The sequence below is a fragment of the Dothidotthia symphoricarpi genome (assembly GCF_010015815.1).
Source record: "Dothidotthia symphoricarpi CBS 119687 unplaced genomic scaffold P153scaffold_12, whole genome shotgun sequence".
Lineage (NCBI taxonomy): Eukaryota > Fungi > Ascomycota > Dothideomycetes > Pleosporales > Dothidotthiaceae > Dothidotthia > Dothidotthia symphoricarpi.
The window spans coordinates 285,718-310,821 of NW_022985019.1; the positions used below are offsets into that span (position 1 = coordinate 285,718).

Here is a 25,104-nt window from a genome sequence, read left to right on the forward strand (position 1 = left end):
TCTCTTTTGGTGACACACGCACAGAACAGCACATGTCATAGGTTGCGTGATGGTTTTAGTAAACACAACTTCGCTCACGGTATCAGCCTCATTTGATAGAAAGATAGAGAACAAGAAGAGAGTTGATGGATAGAAAGACGGAGGAAGACAAACAACACCATGACAGTGTTCCATATGTTGTTTCAACACATGAATGATGGGTCGTAGATTATGGAACAATAAGACCGACGAAGGTTCGTTGAGTAAAAGAGAGAGAGATAAAGGCATGGTTGGTTTTCTACCTTATAACCTGTTGCTGCGAACACACCACATATTAGTGTCGGTGAATAGTTTTTGGATTCGATGGATTCGTATGTGAAAGAGGAGAGCAGAGAGCAGAGATGGTAGTTGGCTGGTATGGAGAAGGAGGAACCGGGGGAGCCACATGAGATGACATATGTCAGTTTCCGACTCCATTCAGTCACTGACTTCTATGGGTGGCATCGTGTAGTATTATGAATATAACACAAGACGAAAGCTTGGAGGGCTTGCGAAAGAAAGTCACAGAAGACAAACAACAACATGGTAGAGCCGTCTTACACTTTTGGATGCACCACTCGAAGAGAGGGAGAGAGAGCAGAGAAACAAAGATAAAACGATGTCATCATCATCTTTTCCAGCACAGAAACAATCTACATATCTTTTGATTTTTTTGTGAGTAGTAGAATGCGGCACTTTTCTGAGTAAAAGAACAAGTGAATTGGAGAGGACATACACACTCTATAACAGTGGTTGCAGTGCTTTTCAACTCCACTACTAATATTGGCACCAGGACCGGTACCACAGAACTCTCATCACCAGCTGTGATCGCGATTTTGAGTAAGAGTTTCGTGAGACGAAAAGAGGAGATAGACAAATACATGTAAGTAATGGCTGCCGATTTTTGAACACAACAGTATACTCTATACCATCTACTTCGCCTCTTTTGAGAATACATGAGGCAAGACTTTGCTAGGTAGAAGAGAGGGAGGCAGAGGACGAACAACAACATCGTTTGATTGTTCGCGATTTTCGGACTACATTACCGCCAGCGCCAAACGACTCCATAGTATTCTGTGAGTTAGATTTTAGAACGAAGAAGAGTATAGAGAGGGCGAGGACAGACAAACACATTCGAGCTCGAGCCGCATACTGTAAGTATACACAGAAGTAACCTCCATGACCCGCGTGCATTATTTATTTTGTATGGAAACAGATGAAGAGAGTGTAAGTAGGAGGAATACGCACAAACCATTAGGTTGGCGATGATTACTTTTCAAGAACAGAACAACCTCCATACCGTCGTCGCCTTCTTATTTTGGAACAAGAGGTAAACCCTTTTGGAGTAGAAGAATGAAGTAGAGGCATAGAAGCAGCCAAGACAACAACATAACCCGTTCGTTGTATAGCTACTGAGTCTGCTACTCACAGCAGTGCCGAAAGTCTCCATCCCCATGTCGACAAAGCTCTTGAAAGAGAGTTCCGAAGAGACGGAGAGGGTCATGGATCTACTAAACAGTGTCTTTTGATTCAATTATCAACACTAAACAAGGAGATCTCCATGTCTTGGACCGTTTTGGTTTTGGAATGAAACAAAGAGCTTAGTAAAAGAGAAGACATACATCTCAAGTATTCCATTTTTTATAACTTTGTAGCACAGAAGAACCTCCATGCCTTCTTCTGCCACCCTTTTTAGAATACAAGAGACGAGGTTTCATTGGGTAGAAGAGAAGAAAAGGCAGAGAAGACTTACTCACGCCATGATGAAGCGTAGGACGTCTTTAACTAGCATCAACATCAACTCTAACAGAAAAGACCCTCCATGTAGTTCTAGCGCCTGCATTTGTATTTCAAAGATACCGGGGTAGAGAAGACGCACACCATTACCTGGTCCTGGAACTTTTGTAACTGCATTACTAAATATTCTACAGCACCAAACATCCTGTATGGTTATCCGAGATGGAGATTTTGAGTACAAAATTTCAGAAAAGAGAGAAGGCAGACAACGCCATGATTTCTTGGTCTGAGTATCTTTGGCAAAGGAGAGCCTCCATACTCACCGACCCAAGCTTTTTTGGTAAGGTTTTTGCTGAATGGGAGGGGGATGGTGGGAGGAATGTAGAGACAAGAAGGCAGACAACACCATGGATCCCTCGTTCGTTTCTTTTCTGCCACAGAAGAACAAAATCCACCCCATCGATAGGCGTATAAGCTTTTTGAGAGATACAGAACTTAGACCTAGAGGGGGAAAGTGTGTATTTGTAGAGGATAGATACACAAGACCATCAAGGATTGCGAGTCTATTTCTGACTAGCATAAGCACCAAATAAAGGACTTCCATAATGAAGTTGAACGTACGGTTCAGACGTAAGACTCGGGCAAAGAGGAAGGGGAGTAGGTAATGGCACATGCCGACTGGTAGAACATTTTTCAAAGACATGCAACAAACTCCAATGCGTTTTCGTGCATTGATTTTGGAATACAAGACAAGATGAGATTAAATTGTTGGATAGAAGAGAGAGAGGAAGGGTTGTGTACGATGTAGATAGAAAAGGCACACACACCATTATCTTCAGCCGGGTCACCTTCTGACTAGCATCGACACGAAATAAAAAGACTTCCATAGGCCAGCTTGATGTACACTTTGGACGTGAGTCTCGAACAGAGAGGAAGGAAGACAGACAACGCCATAGGATTGTTTGGATGTACTTTTGAGCACAGCACAAACTCCATGTTTGCGCGACATCTCAAATTTAGAACATAAAACGAAAGAGATTTTGTTTTGCAGAAGAGAGAAAATAAGAGAGGGGTTGTACAAGGTAGACACACAACAAAAACCCACATCAAGTTGGTTATTACTATCTTTCGAGCCCCGAACGAGGAAACTCCCATGAAGTGAAAGTGAATTGTTTTGGAATAGATAGGAGAGTTTAGAGAGAGAGAAAGCAGACACACAATAGCGAAGCGTGTATTGTCTTTTAACTAGCATCGGCACTGAACGAGGAAACTTCCATAAAGTGAACAGGTAGCTCTTTTGGAATAGATAGAGAAACTTAGACAGAGAGGGCAGACACCAACATCGCCTTGCTCATAACGATGTTTTAAAGCACAGAAACCCCTCCATAGTCAGTCGGAAAAAAGATTTTGTATGCGAGACTCGGTAGGAAAAGAAGGAACACAACGCCATAAGTATGCCAGCTGACTTTTTTTGGGCACCGAACAAGAGGACTTCCATGGCAGCGACAGAACTACACTTTGGAAATGATGGAAGAGTATAGAGAGAGAAAGAGAGGGAGGACACCAATATAATCAACGTTTGATATACTTTGAAGCACAGAACGGCCTCCATCATGCGCAGCTCGAGGTTTTTGAATTTTAGTCTCGAACAGAGAGAGAGAAGGAGGCCATCACCCAGCTTTCGACTACTTTTGAAGTACAATTAAAACCCATGAGTATAGAAAGAAGCAGAAGACACAGACACCATGACGTCTTTGGAACACTTTTTCGAGCACAGAGCGACTTCCATAGCTGATGTTGACAGAGGTTTTGGATACAAGGCTTAGTAGAAGAAGCAGGAAGACAACACCATGGCTGAAAATCTCCGATGCTCTTTAAGCGAGGAACAAACCCCCATACAATGTTCCAAACTTCTTTTGAGAGATAGGAGATAGGAGACGTGAAGGCAGAAAGAAGGAGAATTTTGTAGACGGGAGAAGACACACAACACAACACACCCCATACATCTTTGCTGCAGGTATCTTCAGACGCGCGAGGAAAAGCTCACACCATAGCTCCAAACATGTTGGCGTTTTGGAGAGACGGAAGACTAGAACTGCGCACAAGTGGGAAAAGCAGCAAGAAACCACCATCGCACGTCTTGCTGTGTGTTTTCGCGCATGAGCCACGTCCCTTTTCCTTTTCGACGATCCGGGTTCTGGAGCACAGAGGAAGTATAGTGTGTACAACATAGACGCAGAAAACCACCACCACATGTGCATAACTGCGTTCATCTTCGAGCACAGCACAACCCTCATATCATCCTCAAAGCTGGCTTTTAGAATAGTAGATGTAAACGCAGAAACAGAAGAGTTTCGTAGACGGAGGAACCAGGCAGGCAGGAACCACCATCCTACCATCTTCTGCCCGATTTTTAACCACACAACGCCCTCCATGGTTTCTCAGCACTGTAGTTTTTAGAACACAAGAGCGTGTTACAAGGTGGACAGCGAAGACACAACACCATGAAGTCGTTCGCTAGAATGTTTCGAGCAGGGGACCAAACTTCATAAGTAGAGCGGGTATGATCTTTTCTTGAGAGATGGGAGGTTTGAAGTGCGAGAAGATCAGGCAGGGAAGACATAGAACACCATGAACTTTACTTTTGCCAGGTTTTGAGCAGGGGACAAAAACTCCATCCACTCTGGATGTCGGTCTTTTCAAGAAAGAGATAAAGAAATTAGAGTTTGAGGCAGACAGGCAGACAGACGACGCCATTTCACGGAAGTCGATGTATTTTTGAACACGCAGAAAACCTCCATGTTTCTATCGAACGCTTGTTTTTGGAGAAATAGAACTTTAAGTAGAGATATATAGAGAGAGATAGAAAGAAGGAGGAGGGAGGAGGGAGGGAGGTATTTATACCCACTCACCCATCTACACGCACATGCGTCATTGTATTTTTGTTTTCATTTCATTCCTCATCATACTTTGCTATGACATATCCACATCCACATCTAGAGGAGACATATCTGTCCGACTGCTGGGTATCCTCCCCTTTTCTCCAACCCCCTCCCCCTCCCCCTCGCAAGCCATGCTTTTCCTTCCCACTCCTCAACGAAGCCATCGGGAGATTTCATCATGTCATGTAGCATCACATCGTGCTGAAAACGCAAAAGTCCGACCCCCGCCCATGCCAAATCAATCAGATTGCACTTACCCGCGAACAAAGCCGTCGTAATCCATCCCACCCCCTCAATAAACCCGTTCAGGATTCTCCTCCTTAGGTTTATACAGTATCGTCGTAAGAAACTGTCCCATATTAGCCCTGCCCCCCTCAAAAACACCACCAAAAAAGAACTAACCTTCTGCCGATACCTCGTCGTCGCACTCGTCGCAAGAATATTATCCTTAATACTGCTCGTCGCCAGATGATTGAGCACGGTATGATTCGGCATGATAAGCACACTACTATCATCCTTCATAGGCGTCGTGCCATTGAGGATACTCTTACCCAAGAAACCCGGTAGAGTAGGGGGTGTGGGCAAGTTCCCCGCGACGGCGTTTGCGCGGGCGAACCTGCTGCTTTCCTCTGCCGCGTCGAGGTCGAGCAGGTAGCGCGGGATGTTCTGGTGGTATTTCTCCGTGGATTCGCGGGGGACGGGGTCCGGGGGCGGGGCGGCGAGGGCCTGGGGCGTGTGCAGGCCGGCGGGGGTGTCGGGGTTGGGGGTCGGAACGGGACCTCCTGCTGTGGAGGGTGGGGCGGGGATGTCGTCGTAGGAGACTTCGAGGTAGTTGACGAGGATGTTTGTGTAGTCTACGGCGGTGGGCAGCTTGTCCGAGATGCGCATGTCGTTGTCGACGATGAACATGAGGTGGTGGGTGCCCGGGGCGATGTGGACGTAGGCCGAGAGCGTGTTTGGCTTGTTGCTGGGGCCGCTGCGAGGCAATGTGTTAGCAGTTTGGGGGGCGGCCTGTCTGCGGTGTAACGCGAAATGACGGAGACCCACTCTTGATGCAGGCGATACTTGCGGTTCCAGCCGGCGAAGGTGCCTGTGACGTAGACGCGCTCGCCCTCGCCCTCCCACTCGATGAGCGTGGGCACCGTGGGGCGGCCGGCGGGGCTCTTGAACTCGTCGCCAAAGTCGTCGTCGTCGGCGGCGTTCTGGCTGAGCATGGACGAGCGGTTGGGCAGGGCGCCCTCGATCTCGCCGTGGTCGATGGGGCTGGCGAAGTCGGCGGGCGAGATGATGGGCGAGCCGGGCGTGTGCGTCTCCTCCTCGATGGGCAGCGGCATGCGCGGCGGGCGGCTGAAGTGCGACGACGACATGATGTAGTCCTGCGCGGCGTCGACGGGGGTGCGGCCCTGCGGCTCCTCGCGCACGGCGGCGGGCACGTCGACGGGCCTGGTGTGCGGCGAGGGCGCATATTGGGGGGACTGCACTGGCACTGGCACCGGCACGGCCATTGGGACTGGCAGCGGCTCTGGCGTCCTGGAGGCGGCGGGCGGAGGAGGAGGGTGTGGTGGGGTGAGCTGGCGGGGCTTCTCCCTCTCCCTGTCCCTGTCCCTGTCCTTGGGCCGGCTCTGGTCGTTGCCCATCTTGTCGCCGAACGTGTCCTGGGCGGCGCGGAGCTGGCTGGCGACCGTGGCCGTGTTGCTGGCCGTCGACTGGGTGCGGGCGCGCGAGCGAGGGCGCGTCGACGTGGGATAGGCGGCCGCGCTTTCGAGCGACGCCGACGGTGGCGCTGCCTGTGCTTTCACCGTCAGAGCCTGGATGGATTCGCGTCTGCGCGCCGAGGGGTAGCCGGCGTGCGGTTGCGTGTGAGTGTTGGACTGCGAGTGTGACGGCGGCGCGTGGTTGCTGGGCGAGTGGCCGTTGATTGGCGTCGTCGACCGCGAGTTCTGGTTGCCCATATCGGCTCACGGCCGGCTGGCTCCTGCTCCTCGTGCAATGGCTACCTGTCGCGGGGCGGGGCGCTGCAAGCAAACACTTCAACTCGGCGCAGTCTGTATATGTCCCTCCAAGACGACGTCAACCTTGGCTCGCTCGCAAGACTCCAGACGCACATGCACGCCAACCCACATCCTAGCACCGATTGACATGGTGCAGCATCGTCGATAGCACCGCGCACGAGCCGCCTGCACATCGTGGGGAACGCTGTGGAGTCGACATGACTGGTGTCCTGCACCTCTCACAGTCCACACGATTCACCACCGCCGTTACTATCGACTCTATCTATCAACGCCACGCCTTCTGTTTACAATCACCACAAAGACGTCACCATGAGCGGGCGGTAACACAACCTCTCAGGACACACCTCACATCACGTCCAAGCAATGGCGAACGCACTCACCATCTTCTTCGTCATAGTCCGCATCGCCCTCTATCCCATCACCCTAATCTTCAACCTCGCCCTATACATCCTCAAGCCAGTCATAATCCTCGGCAACTTCATCCTCCTGCCATTCCTCCACCTCAGTCGAGCAATCATCCACGTCCTCACTTTTCCATTTCGCCTACAATTGCTGGAACGAATCGAGGTGCGTAAAAATATCATTATCTGCTTGATCCAATCCCCTTCCCTTGCAATTTGAATTCAATCACAAGACTAGGAGAGAAACTCATCCATGGCCTACAAACCACACCTCGAGGTACGATGCTAACCCACGCCCCCAGACCCTCTACATCTACCTTGGGACCGCCAGCTTGATAGGATGCATGACCGGCGCCGTCCTATTCATCCTGTTCAAGGTCATCTCGTCAAGTCTCAATCTCGACGCTCCCAAGCCACGTGAGCAGGGACGAACAACCGCCGAGTACCGGGCTGCCCGTCGCGAGAGAGCCCATGCTTCAGAGCCAGAGACCCCGGTAGTCGTGAAGAGGATTCCTACATCCCGCAAGCGAGGACTGTTGTCCCAGGCTATTGTTGAAGAGGCGGAGGATTCGGACTTTTGATTGCTCCATGAACGGGCGATGGTGATGTGGGCGCGGTTTGGAAGACGAATTCATCAGAGCTCTGCCAATGTGAATCCTGAAACTCCACATCTGGTCTGCGAATCCAACGTGTTGATGTGTCGCGTGATAGAGTTGACGTACCGCTTGACTCGTCCGGGGGGAGACGTTCCATGTTCTTTCGGGAGTCGCGCGAGTCTAACGATGACAGTTCCAGGCAGAGAACCGACAGCCTGGACGAGGGGCGCCGCACTGGGCAAGGCAAGCGTTCACAGTTTGGTTTGCACAACCTTGACGCTGGTTAACTTGGAGTAAATCACGTGCTCACGGTGTATGTCTGAAGAATATATCGTGTGTGGAGGCAGAGTCCAGAACTAACGTGTTCGAAGTCCTCTCTTCCGACTCGTGTGAACCCAAAGTTAGCCAGTGGAATATACAGACAGTCCAGGTGACTACAACGCTTTCGTTAGTAACGTAATCCACATTAATCAACTGCTGGCACATACCGTCAATAGTACACACCGTCAGACAAACCCATCCGAGCTCTCGGCCCTTGAGCATAGTCAATGATGCCATGTTGGCCACGGTCGGGCCGAGTACCGCACACGTTCCGATGAACGTCTTCCACAGTAGGTGTTCGATCTTGTTAACCATGAGTTGGTTCCCTTGGTGTAAGTTCACGCTGTCCCTCGCCCTTCCTCCGCCGCAGAATCTTCCAAAGTATTGTGTGAATCGGCTTGCAGTCAACGTCGGACGACTGCCTGAACGGATGAGAGGACCGAGGAGGTAAACAAAGACAAGAGTGAGAAGAACGTTGACAACCACGTCGAAGGAGAGTAGCGGAATGGTGATGAACTGTGGCAAACCAATCCGACAACGGCCATCCACTTCGGAGATTGTTGATAATGGCCAGATGAAACCACATACGGAAATGGTGCCGAAGCCTCCAAAGATAGTTAGCACTCCCACCATCCAGAGCCAGTCGTGAGTCCTGTGCATATAGGGCGCCCGCAGTGCATGAGCTCTCTCCACCAGAAACAAATACCTGAAAGATCGAAGTCAGTCTTTCGCAACCCCAGTCATTGCACTGAGGAACGAGGAAGACATTCCCGACTCACATGATGCATTTACTGCCAACATAGAAAGCGAGACATAAGATGATAGCTCCCCGGCAGATGGAATGAGTTTGTAGACTGAGGCCGCTCTCGACGACAGCAGCCGACAGAACAAATGCCATGGAAACAAAGTACAGAAGCAGAATGAGAATCTGGGTTAGACATAGGTTTTTGAAGTGACGCAGGCTCATCTGACGCAAACGATGTCCTACGTTTGTTAGTTCTTATGTCTCAAATAGCTATAACAACCCCCTCACCAATCATGCCGGTCAAGAGGGACATGCAGAACAAAGAAACGACCGTATACGCCGTTCGGGATGCCGGCGTCTCGCCATAGGTAGTAACCTCCCTTGAGCGGAGGTTCGTCATTTGGGCCGTGTCGACTGAGCGCAATGCGTGGGGAACCGGTGTTGAGGATATTGTGACCATGAGAGTGGCCAACACCCATCCTCTGATCACTAGATTTTGCATGTAGTCGGTTTCGTGTATACGTCGAGTAAGGTTAGTCGGTAACAGTCTTGAAAGGAGGCATAGTGCTAGGTTGCTTGATGTTGTAGGTGAAAGATCGTGGAGATCAATCGATGTGCCATATGCTTGCCATGTTCCGTGTGGCTCGCAGCTGATCAATGCTGTGTGCTGGAAGGAGCAAATTGAAACCCTCAAGAGGCGAGAGCAACGCTTGCTTTTTTCGCAACTGAACTGGACCGAAGTGCGCCGGTGGCAGGATCATAATTTCGGTCAAGTCCGTTCTTTCCTATCTTGCATCGTTCACCCTTATGCATAGAAGTTTGTACGCATCCATGACACTGATGAAGAGGTTGTACAAAATGGAGAATTGAATGAGAAGTATTGCCATGGCAATAGAAATGTTCATTCGCCACCAGGACCAGCTTCATGTTGTGTTACCATGAATTGTCACACATGCCGTAATTCTTTGGACAGCAGCGGTTTGGAGGCGAAAGAAATAGCTGCTAAGGCTATTGCAGCCTTTCATCGCCGGAAGGACAGTAGAAGATCTTCATCGATTTAGCGACAGTCCCATTGGCGTTGAGACCTGGCTGTAGGATCATTCAAGACCCGAAAAACGCCTGCAGTGCAAAAGAATGACATGAAATAAGTAGCTGATCTGGGTGTGACAAGATACCGTGGCTGGTAAAAAGAAAGAGTACCTGGTGCAGTCAGGTCAAGAGTAAGGTTCTAACGAGTACTGCCAGACACAATGTCGACTCTAGGAGAGTAGCTTCTCGACAGTAGGTATAACAAATTGCGTTTTCTAAGAGTAGGACGAGCAGAAGTGTCGCGCGATTGTAGTGATCCATGCTCGGCATTTCGCGAGATCGGGTGTTCCCTCCACGGCCAGACCAAATGACGAGACACAGTGAAATGCCGAGATTTCTGTTTCTTCACAGATGACCTACTGGTGGTAACTGGTACGTCATAGTGCTTGCTCGAAGCGGCGCCAATACCGAAGGATTAGACTCGAACCATGCAGCCACAATCTCTATCGTGAACGCAGCTACCGGGATAAAACTCCGGAAATGACCTTTCAGTCGTGCTCTGTGCCGCCAAACGCGCGTAGACGTTGTCGCGCCTGGAGGGATAAATTGCCGGTCGCAGGTGTTGCTTGGGTCGATACGAAGGCGCTGTGATTTCACTTGGCACCTGATCACTGTGCATCTTGATCGATTCCGATAACACTGGTGGAGTGCTAAAAACCGCTTGGCTTCCGAGGACGAGGTGTGGATAACTGCAGGTGCAAGGCGTCATCGGCTAGCGAGTGTGCCCTACACAGCCCTACTTGCGACGCGGCCCCGCATCAGGTCAGGCTGGGGCTGACGAGTCGACAGAATGTGAGAGAGCAGAGGATGAAGATGGCACGCTCTACAAATCTGCAACAGCAAGGACAAGCAGGTTATCGCAGTGCGAGAGACATGCGAACAGGCGTTGAGAGACTAAACATGTGAAAGGTGGGATTCGGCGGGGTTGTTAGTGTGCGCTAGTCAATTCGCCCCTGCCGTTCTGGACCAGGGTATCGGAGCTAAGCGAGATTTGCTTTCCCAACTTGCACTGCCACGGCCCGGCGACAAACAGCGTCCTCCACGCTGCTGCTCTTGTTTTTTCTTCTGCTCGAACCGCCAAGCTACTCACGAGCCGACTTCTTCACAAGCATCTGGAGTCTTTCGCCGCACCGAATCCTGTATCACTAGAACGTGTGTGCGACAAGACCCAACCAGTCGACACCCCTGGCCCCAGTACGGAGCTGAGAAACGCGACCAGAAAGGAGACAGAGCACAGCAGTCGCCATGCGGAGGGGCATCACCATATTTCTTCTCGTCACTGTCGTCGTCCTTGGCTTCGCAGTGCACAGCGTCTGGACACTATTGGGTCTGCTGCTCGCTACCGGTCGCGAAGATGCCATCGTGCGCGGTGAACTCCCGGCGCCAAACTCGGGCACCATCAACGACAGGACGCAATTAATCCCCAAGATCATCCACCAGACATATATCAACGAGAGCATACCGGATCACTGGAAGGGGCCGCAGCAAACCTGCATCGACCTGCACCCCGACTACGAGTACAAGGTATGGCGCGCAAACTGGATGCCATGGCAACGAGTAGCTGACAAGACGTAGCTCTGGACCGACAAGAAGTCTCGCGAGTTCATTGCCACCGAGTACCCATGGTTCCTCGAGACCTTCGATGGCTACCCGTACCCCATCCAACGCGCCGATGCAATTCGATACTTTGTGTTACACCACTTTGGCGGAATTTACATCGACCTTGACGATGTACGTACCATGTGCGCAACTCAATCACTGATACTAACACTACCCAGGGATGCAACCGTAGCCTCGACCCTCTCCTCGCCTATCCTGCCTGGGTCCGCCGCACTCTCCCCACCGGCATTTCCAACGACGCCATGGGCGCAGTCCCTCACCATCCGTTCTTCCTCAAGGCCATCGACTCCCTGACGGACTACAATCGCCGCTGGCCGCTCCCGTACATCACCGTGATGGCTTCCACTGGTCCATTGTACCTCAGCCTTGTCTGGCGCCACTACAGCAACACCAATCCTGAGGGCAACGATCGCCTGCGCATTCTGTTTCCCGAGGAGTACAACAACCACCCGTGGAGCTTCTTCACCCACCACGTTGGAAACAGCTGGCACAGGACCGATGTTAAGGTCATCTTCTGGCTAGGGAGACACTGGCTGCTGGTGACCTTCCTTGGATTCACTGCCGGATTTGCTCTGCTAGGCATAATATACAAGTTTTTCTTCTTGAACAAGCAGCAGAGACAGCCTGGGTCGCCAAAAGTCCGGTCCTCGTACTCGAGGGTGCCATTTTACCGCCGCATAAGCCAGAAAGACGTCGAACTTGACGACCGCCATCAGGTCTGAACGCTGTTTCGACTTGCGGTTACTTTCCTGTTTACATGTTGTTGATTAAGCGCATTTCGTTCGCGCCACGAGTCCTGCATTTTCTGGTGTCATGTTTTAATGGTTGCTTGCATTTTTTTTCTTACTCATTTAACTCACCTTCTTCGTTTCGCACATTAGCCTATTGAATGGGGCTATTCAACCTCGTAGTATTGTTTAACTTGATTTGAGAATTGCGATCTGGAACGCAAAGCGAATTGGTGGCCTTGTTGCATATAGAGCGACCCTCGGGTGCTATTACTATCGCTATAGACGATTTATTGGGCGGATGGGTTTAGAGCTGGGAACTCTGGCTTGTTGCTGGGCTTGTTATGGCCTTTGATTGTTATGGGACGGGCATTAGATAGTTGGGTCAGATGGGGCTGACGGTACGATATCAATACCATATTCTACATCATGTTTTGATGTAGTCGACACTTGCTCGGGTTTTGTTCTTCCGTTCTCTATCTCTTCTCTACCATTTGAAAGGTAGCAAGTGCGCAAGTACCTTGAACCGCCAGGGCCAGAAACATGGAACTGAGCTCTCTCCTACCCTGAGTCAAGTACGCATTCAATCTCACACATCACATCACAGACCTTTTCCATACTCCCCAGCTCTACACTGCATCGAGTAACTGGGAGCGAGGCAGATCGTTGGTGAAGATGTGGTTTGGCTACACAAGGATGATATGCCCCATCGAGTCCAGAGATCCCTTTGCGTCTGGGAACACTGTGGATGGAGGGGATAAGTCCGTATTGCGAGGCGGGAGTTAATGGATCCAGGGGCTTTCGAAGGGATGTTTTCTTCGCGATCTCAGAGAAGCTGGGTGGTAGTGTGGTAATTAATATGAATTCATCCAGCCGGCGCGCAGGAAGGCAAATGAGGTACGTATGACCTTCTCATAACAGAACCAGCCAAGACCAATAACACGTGGGGAGAATGGGTGGAGTATAAGAGTCCACCTTCTCGCTCTTCTCTGCTTCTCATCACTTCTTCAATCTTCTATGCTTCTTCCGAAAATGAATATACGGATATACATGATTTCTGTTTCGGCTTTCCAAAATCCAAGAAGACACCGGGCATGGGGCGGACAACTCGAGCGAGGCCTACAAACCATTGTCTGCGTTTCCATCTATGTATATCTTGCGGTTAACCGCTTCTCGAAAATCACTCATCGATGAGACAATGGGTCTTTTGTGCGCGTTGAAGTTGCAATGCGGACACATACTCTTCATGCGGTGAGGCGGTACTCAAAACCAAGACGTACCTCTCTTTTTCATGAATGTTTTACACCAGAACATGACTATTTCGAAAGAGTTGGGAGGTGTGTATCTCTGTTAAAAAGCCTGATCATCGTGTGTCATGGAGTTTTGGACTTTTCAAAAATATGAACATAACCCTGGCCGGTGTGTTTGTCCAAGCTACTCGGGAAAGAAAACAGAGTGCCTCGATTGCGATGATCTGAAATACCAATCACATTCAACCATGCGGTTTTGTGTTGTGAAGTAGCACTCATGTTGATTCGGGAGGACGACGCATGTCTCGACAGTGTGCACAAGCGAGGCTAGGGGAGATGGGGGTATAAAATCTATCCTCTGCTCTTCTAATCTCTCTGTGTTACATCTACATCTATTCTAATTTACTAAAATCCACCCATGCAATATGTATGGTTTTGTGTTCTGCGCACCAACTCTATCACCACCCCGTTTATGTGGAATCCCACTTTCTGCTCTCGAATTCGAAGCCTGGCGTACTTCCGGTATCACTATCTTACCTGGCTGGTGTCAAAACCTTATAAGACGTCCTCTTATGTGGAATGCTCTTTTCTGTTAAAAAAAACTGGCCGACACGGATATCATGAGAGGCTTGTCGTTTCCAAAACACTGAACCATTTACGATATGGAGTGTCGGTTCCTGTCCAAAAAGTATGATTTGGGAGAGGATGGAGAAGTCTTGGTGGGAAAAAACACACAAACATCTGGACATGCGGAGGTGTGTGTGCTGCGGCATAAACACTTCGTCGTTGTCCTCAACACTCCTTCATCATTTTTCATTCGTGTATCCCAAAAAGAAGAAAAACGGTGAATGATGACGAGATATGTGGAGTCCCGGTCTCAGAAGATAACAGTATTCCACCTGTGGACTTGTCTGTTTGTGCGAGTCGCAACTAAAATACCTCTTTCTTCCTAAACTTTACCTTTCTATCTACCGCGGGGGTTTGGAATCATCAGAAACAAAAATCATACCCCGCCATGGAACTCCGGACATTCCAAAAACATTACTCAATCTTGGCGATATGGAAGACTCTTGTACTTGGTACATCGACCTCTATCCTATATTTCTCCACTCACCACGTTGTCTCTTTTGAATCCTCCATTCGGATTTCACCCTCTCAAGAAGAGCAATTCCGACAGGAGTATGTGTTCTCTCCCTATCAAATCTGATACAAAACACAACTTCTGTTGTTGTGGGGAACTCAAGTTCCTTCTAAAATGCTCACTATACGAACTACGCGGTCGAAGTGGAAACCTTTCCTCTCTATCATTGGTCGTCTGTTTTTCTCCTCGAAACAAGGGGAAAAAATCCAAAATGAAAAAGACAAGCTCTAAGCATTCACGAGCTGGTTTCTCCGCTTCTCTTAAATTCGAGAACATCTGTAACATGGATCGGCGTGAAGTCCTTAGAATAGCTCATCCTCGCCTTCTCCCGACGACGCTTCAAAACGATACAGTTATCTATATGCGTGATTTATACGCATATTTTGTACGCACCATGGCGTGAAGTAAAGTCGATTTACATTACGAGACGTCTGATGGGATATGTGCGTGATCTCAGTCATAAAGTTCGCTGAAGTTGCCATTGACCTCACAGACAATGATAATTCATGTTACTGTCTTCTGTGGAGGTGCTGGAACTCGGCTCATTGAAGTAGGTTGCACTGCGGAAACATGGGGGGCAGGATGGTGTGGTGTGTTGACGAAATAAAATCCCAAGAAAGAACGAGATATGTAGAATTTGATCGCTAGACTCCCATAAGACCATGTCGTACCGCAGCAAGACGACGATGCATGCATATAAACATGCCCACCTCCCATCTCCAAAGGTATCATGCACTCTAATCTGAAACCCATCCAAACCACCAGCCCCCCCAACCCCTAAACCTCCTCCCCCTCATCATCAACCTCCCTCTTCACAGCCCCATCCATATCAAACTGCATCTCCAACTCCATCTCCTCATCCCCATCACTCATCTTCACCTCCTCCTGCACCTTCTTCCCCCGCTTCACCCCACCGCTTTTCTTCGCCGGCGTCCCACCCTCACCATCACTCCCCTTCCCCTTCTTAACCCTAGCCTTCTTCGTCGGCGTACCCTCCTCCGCACCAGAGAGCTCGCGCTTCTTCTTCTTCGCCGAGTGGCCCGCGCCGCCTTCGGGTAGCTCCCATTTGAGATCATCGTATAGAGTGCGCTGCTTGACGCGGAGTGCGGAGATGCGGTTGCGGATTGAGCCGGCGGTTGTTCCTGGGAGGGGGAGTTAGCTGGCTTGTTGGAAGAGTGGATGCTGGGCAGGCATGCGACGTACCGGGGAACGCTGTGGAGAGAGTCTCGTACTCTTCGGGCTTGACGTAGCGGCCTTGGATCAGTAGGAGGAGCTGGTGTGTGTGTTAGTCATGTGGTTGGTGAGGAGTGAGTGGGGAGACAAACCTTGCTGTCGTTGGGACCCTCCCATGTGAATTTCTGTGTTTGGTGTTAGTTGGATGGATCTCGTGTGAGTGGATCGTGGGATATGCGTACGCCGCCTGCCTCGCTGGTATCGCCGTTGGCTGCTGCTTTCTTGGGTGGCATGTTGGTGTTGGTGTGATGTGTGTTTGGGTTTTGGATTGTTTGTGAGTGCGGAAGTGTTGCTGTAGGGAGTGATATTGTTCAGATTGCGAGAGAGAAAGATATTAGATGAGTAATGGTGGGGAGCAGGATACTTATGCGTCTCTGGCGCGAATGATGGTGAAGTGAGGCCAAGTGATATTGAGCAGCGAGACTCACCTTCACTTCATCACTCTGGTGGCGGCTGGAAACACATGGCTAGATGATCTGCGCTCATCAATTCTATGTATGAACTTGAAGCAGGTAGTAGAATGTTCTCAGGCAAGATGTCAATTTCATAGTCTGTCTTCTCAAGATACTTGCCAATCATGTCACAAAACCACACATTTTCTGTGGCGCATATCAAGCAAGATGCCCACACTATCCTCAAGAACCCCATGTAGTTTCTTCGACACTCAAATCTCATCCACCTCATCCTTGACCATCTCCTCCTTAACCTCCTCCTCTTTGACCGCACCCTCCATTGCCGACACCTCATGTTCAACGTCAGCCTCCTGCTCCGGCTCCACCTTCTTAGTCTTCTTCGCCCTAGGCTTCTTCTTAGGAGTCTCCGCCCCATCGTCCCCGCCAGCTACTTCACTAGCATCCCGCTTCTTGCGTGGCGTCGCCGGCTCCTTCTTGCGCGGCGTAGCAGGCGCCTTCACACCCTCGGGCATCTCCCAGCCCAGCTCATCGAAGCGTTTACGCTGCTCGACGCGATACTTGGACACGCGGATGCGAACGCCGTTGTAGTTTGAGCCAGCTGCGATACAGTTAGCTGGCGTTCATACTGTATCAAGAACCAAGTATGATGTGATCAGGAACGTGATTTGTGATACGTACGCAAGGCTTCGACAAGCTTGTGGTAGTCATCCGGCCCTAGGGTGCGACCGAGCGTGAGGATAAGGAGCTGTGGGTGGTCAGTGATGCGTCGGCTGATGCATGTGTGAGGAACATACAGTACGGTCGTTTTCGGCTGTCCATCGGAATGTCTGCATGGCGTGTTAGTGGGCGATTGTGTTTTCGATGAGTGGAGGCGGATACGTACTGAGTCGTTGCTGTCGCCGTTCTCTGCACCTTCGCTGGTAGCAGCGACCTTCTTCTTGGGAGGCATTCTGTCAGATAGAGCGGTGTTGATAGTGTTTGGGGCAGAGTTAGGAGAGATCGTGCGTATGTTATAGATGTGCGAGCGTGTGAAGATGTTGGTGGGGATGAGGCTGGGAAGCGGTGATTTATATAAAACGGTAGGCTTATGTGCGGGCTGAGCAGTGAAAGTAAAACTGGGCAGTATGGGTGTGTCCGTGAATGAGTTACCTTTACTTCGACGTCAGATCATGAATTCGTCTCAATATCGGTGTTCGAGATTCCGAATCTGACGATATAGGACGTATAATTTCATTTGATTTCTAGTTACCATTCACGTGTGCTGCCATACCGTGTAGATACAACATACACGCTAAGAGCCACATGCATGTTAGCGATACTGCGAATATTGACACAATCACAAGATTTCATGGAGAGATACACATATGGAAGCATTGGTGGCTTAAGCTGCTTGGTACGAGCGGTGTACCAGAAAGCGCCAAACGCCATGTCCGTCCGCCCAGTTCTTGATTTAGCGCCGTGAAATGCTCCGCATGTGTCCATGTCAGAAGTCAAATTGCTCCTTCCGTGTCCGTTTGTTTGCCAACCCCATCTATTTGTCTCCCTTTTTCTTTCGCAACGTCTGGCCCGCGCCGTCAAAATGTTTCGACTCCTTCTGCTCGCTCTCCTCCTCCTTGCCCTTGACTGGCTTGATCTCATAGCCGAAGAAGAGCTTTCCTGGGGGCAACCTGAGCGGTTGAGGACCATTAGTCCGCCGCACAGTCGGTGGAGGGTTGGTGGATTGTCCGGCGATGGGTGTCGAAGCTTGTGGAGTTGGCGTTTTGCTACCCTTCTTGGCGTTTAGCTTGTGACCCGAAGAGAGGAAATGGGAGGACGTCGCCCTGGCACCAGCGGCGGCACTTGTTGACGAGGGCGCAATGGCTTCGTAGTTGATGGCCTGCGCCATAGTGCCATGAGAGTGCAGCGTTCCGCCTTTGCCTGCCATGACACCTTTCCCGCTCCGTGGCGTGCTTGTCCCGCTTGCCCTCTTGGGCTCCTCATACCCTACTGGTGCCGCGAAGTCGACTGACAGATCGGTCTCGATGGTGCAGATGGCCTTGCTGGGGTTTTCTGGCCTTGTCTCTAGCACGGCGATGCTGTAGATATTGTCGTTGTATGCAAAAGTGAATATGTCGCCCGTGGTCAGACAGGAGAAGTTTCGGAACGCGTTCTCGAGGACGGCTTTGGGATCTGAGATCTCCAGGAAGGACGTATCTTGTGGTTGCAGCTTGATGAAAGTGCCAAGAGGAATGTCAGTCGATTTGACTTGTAGGAGATCTCCGGGCTCGAGCAGTAGCGTCTGCATCAACTGTGGAAAACATCGTCAGTACTCCGTCCTACAGCTCAGCGATAATGACGTACCCAGTACGGCAGGTAGATCTTGCCCTCTTCCGCTATAAACTCCAGCACACCCGCATGCGTCTTCTTGCCGTCTTGAGCGCCGTTTATAAGCTCAAAGAGCATGGGGTATGTGATGTGCAGCCGGGTGAGCTTGTCGAGCGCGCTGGGTGGGAGGAACACTTTGCCGCCGTTGTTCGCATCTTCGCGCTCTGGACCAGGAAGCATGGCGATAGGATAGCAACGGAAGTACTCGTCGAACCGTCGTGGGGCGCCACCACGGCGCAGTGACTGGTACATGGCCATCGGATCGTCTTCGTTGTAGTAGGTTGGGTTGAACTGGCTGCAGTCAGCGGACATGTGCGAGAAGTGGTGGGGTCGCTCCTACCATGGTGGATCGCTGTCAGGTAGGGAAGGTGCGAGGGTGGTTGTGAGTGAGGGCGAGAGGTTGGGGTACACTCTCAGGCAGCAGGTGGGCGAAAAAGGTGTGTTTGGTGGAAGAACGATGAGTGTGAATGTAGATGACGACCCATGGTCGAGGTGCTGCTACGGTATGCTGGAAAGACCGTTTGCGCATACGCGTCGGCGCTTTGAACGCCGCGCCTCCAAGCCTCGTCGACGTCACTGCACTGCGCGTATTTGTAGCATTCTTACTCTCACGAAGCACCCAACTTGCATTGTATCTGACATGGCTGGCCCCAGTGGTACCTTCAACCCCGCACGACCAAAGCGCGCCGGCGAGCAGTTCACACGCACTCACCACTTGGACAACGACGAGCTCTCTTCAAAGAAACCACGATTCGACCCACGCAACCCTTCCACGCTCGCTCCAGACGCCGAAGAGGAAGAAGACCCTGTGCTGGAAGCAGACGTGATTGGAAAAGGCGCGGGAATCAAACGAAATGCAGTCAATATCGACGGCTACGATTCGGACAGCTCTACAGAAAACTTCAATGCACGTGCCGCGGCGAAGATCAAGATCGACACAGCACAGAAAAAAGACGATGACGATGATGACGACGACATGTTTGGTGGTGAAGACCAAGACGACGACGAGGACGAGGAAACAGTCAGAGACCAGACGGCAAAGAAGAAGCTACGATTCTTAGATAATGATGAAATTGAGGGGCAAGAATCCACAAGCAAGTCTGGAGGGCATGTTGCAGTCGACTTCACCAAAGGCAAAGACACAGTAACAGAAGATGTTGAGAGCAGCAGTGAAAGCGGCGATGATGGAGAGCGTGACCGCGTAGAGTCAGACATGGACGAGGAGCTAGGGGCTGGTAGCAAGAAGAAGCACGCTCCGAAGCTAGACGCCTTCAACATGCGCTCAGAGCAGGAGGAGGGTCGATTCGACGAGGCCGGCAATTTCGTGCGCAAAGCATACGACCCAGAAGCCGCTCAAGACTCGTGGCTCGAGGGCATATCCAAAAAGGATATTAAGCGTGCGCAAGAAGCAAAAGATATGCGAGATGCAGAACAGAAGGCTCGTGAACGCGCGGAAGACTCAATAATCACCAGCGACGTTCTGTCTACTCTAATCACGCACTTGGATGTAGGAGAGACTCCCTTGGAGGCCCTCGTACGATACGGCAAGGCAGCCCCGAAGAAGCAGACCAACACCTGGAGCAAGAAGAAAAAGGTCCAAGCTATGGAGGTCGATACTGACCCTGCGAAAGAAGCTGCAGAAGCAAAAGCAAAAGCAGCTATCGACTCTATTACTGAATGCGCAAGTCGACTGTCTGACAGAGGTGTCGAAGATATCTACGAAATGCCCCGCGAAACAATTATGCGACAATACAAGCGCGACACAGGAGAGGATTGGAGGAACCCAAATCCAGAACCAGTGCAGTGGGAGTTCCATTGGCTCACTGCACCAGAAGGGGAAAACAATGGTCCCTACGACACGGAGACGATGCGTGCTTGGGAGGCAAGCGGGCAATTCGCTGCTGGTGCTGAATTTCGCCACGTCGGCGAAACGGAGTGGTCGCGACTGTTGGACTTTGACGACGATTGATCGAGCGCTTGATAAACTGATGCCTTCAATAGTATGGTACATTTGCTGCACGACATATCAATGAGCGCTCCACTGCAGTTCACGCTATCGGGTATCTAAAGATACCGACAAGCTGGACGCTCACATGACTTCTCATGCAATGCAGGCTCCTGTGGCTAAGATCCTACGATAAATGTTCGACCAGTCGGATAAAACAGAGATGCGGGAAGCCGTAGCGATCGGTTGGAGCGCCTGCGATAACAGCCCATCGAGCGCAGCTACGTCGAATCATATACAGAGTTTGATGTGTGCATGTCGTGTCACGTTGATGTCGCTTGCTGTGACCGTTTCGTGTCTGTGTGCAGATGTTGAGGTGTCAGGAATGCAGACTTGTGCAGTGCGGCTATGTGCATAACTTCCTTCTGGATGAAAGGAAAAGTGAAGTCCGTGTTGGATGATGAAGGGTCCGTAGATCGTAGTGGCGATGCGATACGAAGCACAGATTGGGCAGCTGGGTGGCCTCGTGTACAATATCCGAGCAGAGCATCCTCCCAACATTCGGTTAGAGTTACAGAAGTAAGACAAAGTATAAACTCTGAAAACCTGCTGCGTAAGAAGCTTCGCCTTCGCCCCCGATGACTTCATCACGCATCTCGTCTTTTTTTTTCTATCACAAAGTCCGAGATGTGTACCCATGTACAACTGAATTAGCACCGATGCAAGCGTCCTGCCTCTCATAAAACGACGCCCCAAGCGTTTCCGCAGCGACGGGAGTCGCCACATTCAGGGGATGCTGTAATTGGACACCACGTTTTGAGAGCAAGCTACAGCCAGCGGCGCGCGAACGGCCACGGGCCGCCAAAATTCCAGAAGCTTGGAGTTTGGGCCTCGTTCAACTCCCTGAAGCCGTTCCGAAGGGTCCGGTCCATGTTATTAAATATTGCGAGTAAGGTCACCGCCACATGACAGGCGACTCGGCTGCATCTCGTCTGCCATGGTCGTTGGGAACAGGACTGTGTAGAATATTCGATAGCACGTGTACGACGCGCATGAGCTTGTACGCGGTGCTTTTGAGGAACACCTGCATCGTTTCAATCGAGGCGTATATTGGAGCTGGGCGAGGGCAGCCAATGAAGTGGACCATCTGCCCCCCTCGCCGCTGCCGCTGCCCCCGTCCTAGATTGAAACCTTGACTCAGCCTGCACGTCGCGTTCACACTCTCCCTGTGCTTCGCCGTTCGGTCGTCTGGCGACAGCGTGCGTTACGTCTCGGATTCCAAGCTGCCTGTTCCCCGCGGGCTAGTGTGGCTTCTCAACCTATTTTCGCGCACCACCCACCGTCCGTCTCTGCTTCTCCTTCCAGACACCCGTACTTGATCACGCCCCTTTACGACGACGCGTGAGTTCAGGCCTCTGACGTCTGCTAGCTCGTTGCTCGACGACCCACAAAGTTCGGTCGCCCAGTCAAAAGGAGAGAGGAGCTGGACTTATTAACCCTGTCTCAAACATCACCGGCCACCCTCGACATGCCTATCGGCGCTGCGTGCTGAAAGCTTCATCTTCCCCCTTTTCCGTCGCCGCTGACCCGTTTTGGTTCATTTGCTACGATACCCAACCTCATTTCGCGGCATCTGGCACTTTGATCTTTAATCTTCCGCGCGCTTGGTCTTGGCGCAGACGTACTAAACCTCGACCCTGTCCTTCTGCACCTGATTTTCCCCTTCACACGCAACAGCTCAGCCTTCAACACACCAACACATCATGTATGCCCAATACGAACAGGGGCAGTCGGCGCGGTCGCCTGGTACCCACAGGAACCAGTCCCAGAATGGAACTTTGCATCGCATGCCGTCTCGTCAATTTGACGCCTACCAGCAGTTTAACCAAAACAATCTTTACCAGCAAGACGATCAGGCCAGGGGCTACGATCAGTCACAGCCGCGTAATCACGAACGCCTCCATCAGACCGTCGGCTACGGCTACGATATGGGCGCGCCTGCAGGCTGGAATACGAACGCCTTCTCACAAAATGGCTTGGGTTCTTTGGGAGGCGCTGCCAGTGCTCGCATGCGATCGCAACAGCGGGGACGCAGTGCGATTCCTACAGTAAGCAGATTGAGCCAGGTTATTGTAGATTATTGACTGACACGTACCGCTTTAGGCATGGATGAACCAGACAGGACCAGCGGCAGGGCCTCCTGGCCACACCCTCTCGGGTCTCGGGAATGGAAGTCCCAATCTCATGTTTGCCTCTGGCTTTGGACAAGATGACGAGGATGATTCTGAAAAGCTGATTCCCACGGCCATGGTCATCAAGAACATCCCCTTCGCGGTCCGGAAGGAGCAGTTGGTTCAGCTGATGACGGACTTGCGACTACCTCTTCCGTACGCTTTCAACTACCACTTCGACAACGGTGTATTCAGAGGCTTGGCCTTCTGCAACTACACCACACACGAAGAAACAGCTACTAGCATCGAGGCGTTGAACCACTTCGAGCTCAATGGCAGGAAACTTCGCGTCGAGTACAAAAAATTGTTGCCTGTTGAGGAACGTGAGCGAATCGAACGTGAGAAGCGTGAGCGCCGCGGCCAGCTTGAGGAACAACACCGTCCGTCAGGAGGGCAGCTCCACTCCCAGGCGTCGTATGGTTCTCTTGCCTCTCACATGCCCGCTACATCTCCCTCGCCAGTGTCTGGTACAAGGGGCCAGCCGAGGGCTGGTATGTTCTCCAATATCACATTTGGCCGTTTCAGCTGCTAACTATCTATAGATGTAGACATGAACGACCCTCAAGTCCTGCAATTCTACTCTCAGATGCTTTTGTTCAAGCAGGCGGAAGAGCGCGACAGCATGGTATTCCCGTCAACCCTGACACCCACACAGCGTCGCATCGTTCACACTCTGGCTCATCAATTGGGTCTCATGCATGTTTCTAGGGGCACCGGCGAGCAGCGACAGGTCCACGTCATAAAAGTACAGGACACTCCAGGCCTGAGTCCACCTCTTTCGCAGATGCCTACAAGCCACCCGTCCGACCAACCCCGTCGTACTCTTAATCGCGCCGCAACGACCGACTTCAGCGACGTTCGGGACGGTTTCTACAACAATGCCTTCGGCGGAAGACAAGCTTCAGGCCTTTTGGGTTTCCCTGATTCACCGGGTGGGTTGAATGCCGTTCCCAACCTACGAGGTGCTAGGTCGTATGCGGATCTCCGCTCCTACACTCCTTCGCCAGCACCTTCCACCGCCAGCCATCCTGCGGGACGTCCGAACGGAATCTCCCTCGAAGGGCTTGGATTTAATGGCAGTTTGACGAACCCCAACGGTACTCCCACGACCGGCTCTATGTCGCAACGCGACGAAGGCTTGCTTGAAACAGCAATGGGACGTATGCAGCTTGGTGGAGGCTTCGGACAGAGCAGCAGCCCGCGTGCTCTTCGACAGATGACCTCGTGGGATGCTCCTGGACCAATCGGCGGTCATCGAACTTTCGGTAACGGCTACGAAGATCGCCCTTCGAGGCAGCCTCGCGGGCCACTTCCAGAACGTGGACACGGTTTCGGCCGTCCTCGCCAGAATGGTCATCAGAACCGTGGTAGCGATGAGCTCTCGTCGCAGTCCAACGCCGAACTCGTTGCAGGACAGTAAGCTCCTCGCTATTCACTGATGACACAGCACACCCACCCAACATGTTCCCGCTCCTTGAACAACGATGTGCGACGAAATTCTTTGAATGAACAATGACGATATTACGGCTCACGACGTATACGAAGAATGAGACTACGACGGTAGAAACTACATACCCACCAGGGGCTCGCGCTCCCCATCTCGAATCCCAATTTGGGCAATGAAAAGCATATATGGACATATTAAGTTGTTGATTGTTGTTGTTATTGAATTGGTTTTTTTGTTTTCTTTTCGGCTTCAGGTAGGTGTACCGCTTCTACAGGCAATAGTTTGTGTTAGGCATTGATTTGGATACTCTTTTTTTCTCCCCTTATTAATTGCCACACTAGTCTGGTTTCAACAAATTCCATCCACAAGAATTGAAGACTTCGTCCAAGATCACAACTACGATGAGAAGATACCTCTCAAGAATATCGTCGGCGCCACGTAATCCTCAGTACACCCATCACCGCAATAGGACTTTGGCGAGGCGTTTGTTTGACAAGATACGAAAATGAGAAGGCAGACCTAGTATCAGCTATATCGGACTGGATGAACAAATTCGCGTCACTGTCGTCAGTACTTTGTCCCACCACGGTCAAAAATAAGTGCTCTTGGATAGGCAATTTTAATACCACCGTATACGGGACTCATCATCTAACTCGATCATTTTCTTGCCATATTCTGTCCGTGTTAGCGGGTTGGTGTCTTGTTGCACAAGAACTCTTGAGGCTAGGTTGTGAAGAGGCTGAAATTCTAGATGGAGAATATGATGTTCGGAAATCTGTATTGTAATATGCGCTTAATATATTTTGTTCGGTATATCTTCGCTCCTACATTTTTCTTGTTTGATACTTGTGTGTGACGTCTTTGACTCGCT

General features: G+C 51.0%; 11 protein-coding genes across 11 annotated transcripts; 4 read left to right on the forward strand and 7 right to left on the reverse strand.

The window, feature by feature from the left end:
• Positions 1–4,774: 4,774 nt before the first annotated feature.
• Positions 4,775–6,799, reverse strand: P153DRAFT_397426 (carbohydrate-binding module family 48 protein). The gene is made up of 3 exons (XM_033671561.1): positions 5,745–6,799; positions 5,100–5,673; positions 4,775–5,046 (listed from the first exon to the last, which is right to left on the reverse strand). Exons 1-3 carry the CDS (start codon positions 6,647–6,649, stop codon positions 4,990–4,992), a joined length of 1,536 nt encoding a protein of 511 aa, XP_033522730.1. The 5' UTR covers positions 6,650–6,799; the 3' UTR covers positions 4,775–4,989.
• A 273-nt stretch (positions 6,800–7,072) lies between these two features.
• P153DRAFT_292961 (uncharacterized protein) lies at positions 7,073–7,691 on the forward strand (the record flags this gene model as incomplete). Its single annotated transcript, XM_033663868.1, has 2 exons — positions 7,073–7,276; positions 7,413–7,691. 2 exons carry the CDS (start codon positions 7,073–7,075, stop codon positions 7,689–7,691), a joined length of 483 nt encoding a protein of 160 aa, XP_033522731.1.
• On the reverse strand, positions 7,608–9,368 carry P153DRAFT_35240 (uncharacterized protein). Its single transcript, XM_033666379.1, has 5 exons — positions 9,061–9,368; positions 8,807–9,011; positions 8,195–8,733; positions 7,833–8,140; positions 7,608–7,750 (listed from the first exon to the last, which is right to left on the reverse strand). Exons 1-4 carry the CDS (start codon positions 9,272–9,274, stop codon positions 8,013–8,015), a joined length of 1,086 nt encoding a protein of 361 aa, XP_033522732.1. The 5' UTR covers positions 9,275–9,368; the 3' UTR covers positions 7,608–7,750; positions 7,833–8,012.
• Positions 9,369–10,968: 1,600 nt separating this feature from the next.
• On the forward strand, positions 10,969–12,615 carry P153DRAFT_341941 (glycosyltransferase family 32 protein). The gene is made up of 3 exons (XM_033665949.1): positions 10,969–11,385; positions 11,437–11,592; positions 11,640–12,615. The coding sequence occupies exons 1-3, from the start codon at positions 11,107–11,109 to the stop codon at positions 12,201–12,203; spliced, it is 999 nt and encodes a 332-aa protein (XP_033522733.1). The 5' UTR covers positions 10,969–11,106; the 3' UTR covers positions 12,204–12,615.
• P153DRAFT_404395 (uncharacterized protein) lies at positions 12,393–13,523 on the reverse strand (the record flags this gene model as incomplete). Its single annotated transcript, XM_033671998.1, has 4 exons — positions 12,393–12,770; positions 12,819–13,117; positions 13,260–13,328; positions 13,490–13,523. The coding sequence occupies 4 exons, from the start codon at positions 13,521–13,523 to the stop codon at positions 12,582–12,584; spliced, it is 591 nt and encodes a 196-aa protein (XP_033522734.1). The 3' UTR covers positions 12,393–12,581.
• A 1,854-nt stretch (positions 13,524–15,377) lies between these two features.
• On the reverse strand, positions 15,378–16,306 carry P153DRAFT_404397 (uncharacterized protein; the record flags this gene model as incomplete). The annotated part of the gene is made up of 4 exons (XM_033671999.1): positions 16,016–16,306; positions 15,926–15,958; positions 15,804–15,873; positions 15,378–15,742 (listed from the first exon to the last, which is right to left on the reverse strand). Exons 1-4 carry the CDS (start codon positions 16,064–16,066, stop codon positions 15,378–15,380), a joined length of 519 nt encoding a protein of 172 aa, XP_033522735.1. The 5' UTR covers positions 16,067–16,306.
• Positions 16,307–16,369: 63 nt separating this feature from the next.
• On the reverse strand, positions 16,370–17,452 carry P153DRAFT_35311 (uncharacterized protein). The gene is made up of 4 exons (XM_033666417.1): positions 17,130–17,452; positions 17,041–17,073; positions 16,925–16,991; positions 16,370–16,844 (listed from the first exon to the last, which is right to left on the reverse strand). Exons 1-4 carry the CDS (start codon positions 17,193–17,195, stop codon positions 16,498–16,500), a joined length of 513 nt encoding a protein of 170 aa, XP_033522736.1. The 5' UTR covers positions 17,196–17,452; the 3' UTR covers positions 16,370–16,497.
• A 290-nt stretch (positions 17,453–17,742) lies between these two features.
• Positions 17,743–19,084, reverse strand: P153DRAFT_35295 (ubiquitin fusion-degradation protein). Its single transcript, XM_033666406.1, has 3 exons — positions 18,951–19,084; positions 18,587–18,901; positions 17,743–18,533 (listed from the first exon to the last, which is right to left on the reverse strand). The coding sequence occupies exons 1-3, from the start codon at positions 18,951–18,953 to the stop codon at positions 17,778–17,780; spliced, it is 1,074 nt and encodes a 357-aa protein (XP_033522737.1). The 5' UTR covers positions 18,954–19,084; the 3' UTR covers positions 17,743–17,777.
• Positions 19,085–19,191: 107 nt separating this feature from the next.
• P153DRAFT_367508 (uncharacterized protein) lies at positions 19,192–21,078 on the forward strand. Its single transcript, XM_033668289.1, has one exon. The coding sequence runs from the start codon at positions 19,251–19,253 to the stop codon at positions 20,577–20,579; it is 1,329 nt and encodes a 442-aa protein (XP_033522738.1). The 5' UTR covers positions 19,192–19,250; the 3' UTR covers positions 20,580–21,078.
• Positions 20,714–21,426, reverse strand: P153DRAFT_35314 (uncharacterized protein). Its single transcript, XM_033666419.1, has one exon. It carries the CDS (start codon positions 21,339–21,341, stop codon positions 20,847–20,849), a length of 495 nt encoding a protein of 164 aa, XP_033522739.1. The 5' UTR covers positions 21,342–21,426; the 3' UTR covers positions 20,714–20,846.
• Positions 21,427–22,054: 628 nt separating this feature from the next.
• Positions 22,055–24,491, forward strand: P153DRAFT_35324 (uncharacterized protein). Its single transcript, XM_033666426.1, has 3 exons — positions 22,055–22,663; positions 22,719–23,277; positions 23,329–24,491. The coding sequence occupies exons 1-3, from the start codon at positions 22,319–22,321 to the stop codon at positions 24,204–24,206; spliced, it is 1,782 nt and encodes a 593-aa protein (XP_033522740.1). The 5' UTR covers positions 22,055–22,318; the 3' UTR covers positions 24,207–24,491.
• The last annotated feature ends 613 nt before the right edge of the window (positions 24,492–25,104 follow it).

Excerpts from the sequence above, each read along its gene's own strand:
- P153DRAFT_341941 (XM_033665949.1), top strand. The coding sequence starts at position 11,107 with ATGCGGAGGGGCATCACCATATTTCTTCTCGTCACTGTCGTCGTCCTT. Across the intron at positions 11,386-11,436 it reads ACCCCGACTACGAGTACAAG|CTCTGGACCGACAAGAAGTC; the intron begins GTATGGCGCGCA and ends GACAAGACGTAG. Across the intron at positions 11,593-11,639 it reads TTTACATCGACCTTGACGAT|GGATGCAACCGTAGCCTCGA; the intron begins GTACGTACCATG and ends AACACTACCCAG.
- P153DRAFT_397426 (XM_033671561.1), bottom strand. The coding sequence starts at position 6,649 with ATGGGCAACCAGAACTCGCGGTCGACGACGCCAATCAACGGCCACTCG. Across the intron at positions 5,674-5,744 it reads AAGTATCGCCTGCATCAAGA|CGGCCCCAGCAACAAGCCAA; the intron begins GTGGGTCTCCGT and ends ATTGCCTCGCAG. Across the intron at positions 5,047-5,099 it reads CGACGAGGTATCGGCAGAAG|TTTCTTACGACGATACTGTA; the intron begins GTTAGTTCTTTT and ends AATATGGGACAG.
- P153DRAFT_35295 (XM_033666406.1), bottom strand. Across the intron at positions 18,534-18,586 it reads AGATCTACCTGCCGTACTGG|TTGATGCAGACGCTACTGCT; the intron begins GTACGTCATTAT and ends TGTTTTCCACAG.
- P153DRAFT_35314 (XM_033666419.1), bottom strand. The coding sequence starts at position 21,341 with ATGTGGCGACTCCCGTCGCTGCGGAAACGCTTGGGGCGTCGTTTTATG.
- P153DRAFT_367508 (XM_033668289.1), top strand. The coding sequence starts at position 19,251 with ATGGCTGGCCCCAGTGGTACCTTCAACCCCGCACGACCAAAGCGCGCC.
- P153DRAFT_35324 (XM_033666426.1), top strand. The coding sequence starts at position 22,319 with ATGTATGCCCAATACGAACAGGGGCAGTCGGCGCGGTCGCCTGGTACC. Across the intron at positions 22,664-22,718 it reads GACGCAGTGCGATTCCTACA|GCATGGATGAACCAGACAGG; the intron begins GTAAGCAGATTG and ends GTACCGCTTTAG. Across the intron at positions 23,278-23,328 it reads AAGGGGCCAGCCGAGGGCTG|ATGTAGACATGAACGACCCT; the intron begins GTATGTTCTCCA and ends AACTATCTATAG.
- P153DRAFT_35311 (XM_033666417.1), bottom strand. The coding sequence starts at position 17,195 with ATGCCTCCCAAGAAGAAGGTCGCTGCTACCAGCGAAGGTGCAGAGAAC. Across the intron at positions 16,992-17,040 it reads CAGCCGAAAACGACCGTACT|CTCCTTATCCTCACGCTCGG; the intron begins GTATGTTCCTCA and ends GACCACCCACAG. Across the intron at positions 16,845-16,924 it reads CAAGCTTGTCGAAGCCTTGC|CTGGCTCAAACTACAACGGC; the intron begins GTACGTATCACA and ends ACTGTATCGCAG.
- P153DRAFT_35240 (XM_033666379.1), bottom strand. The coding sequence starts at position 9,274 with ATGCAAAATCTAGTGATCAGAGGATGGGTGTTGGCCACTCTCATGGTC. Across the intron at positions 8,734-8,806 it reads GTTGGCAGTAAATGCATCAT|GTATTTGTTTCTGGTGGAGA; the intron begins GTGAGTCGGGAA and ends TCGATCTTTCAG. Across the intron at positions 8,141-8,194 it reads GACGGTGTGTACTATTGACG|TCACCTGGACTGTCTGTATA; the intron begins GTATGTGCCAGC and ends AAAGCGTTGTAG.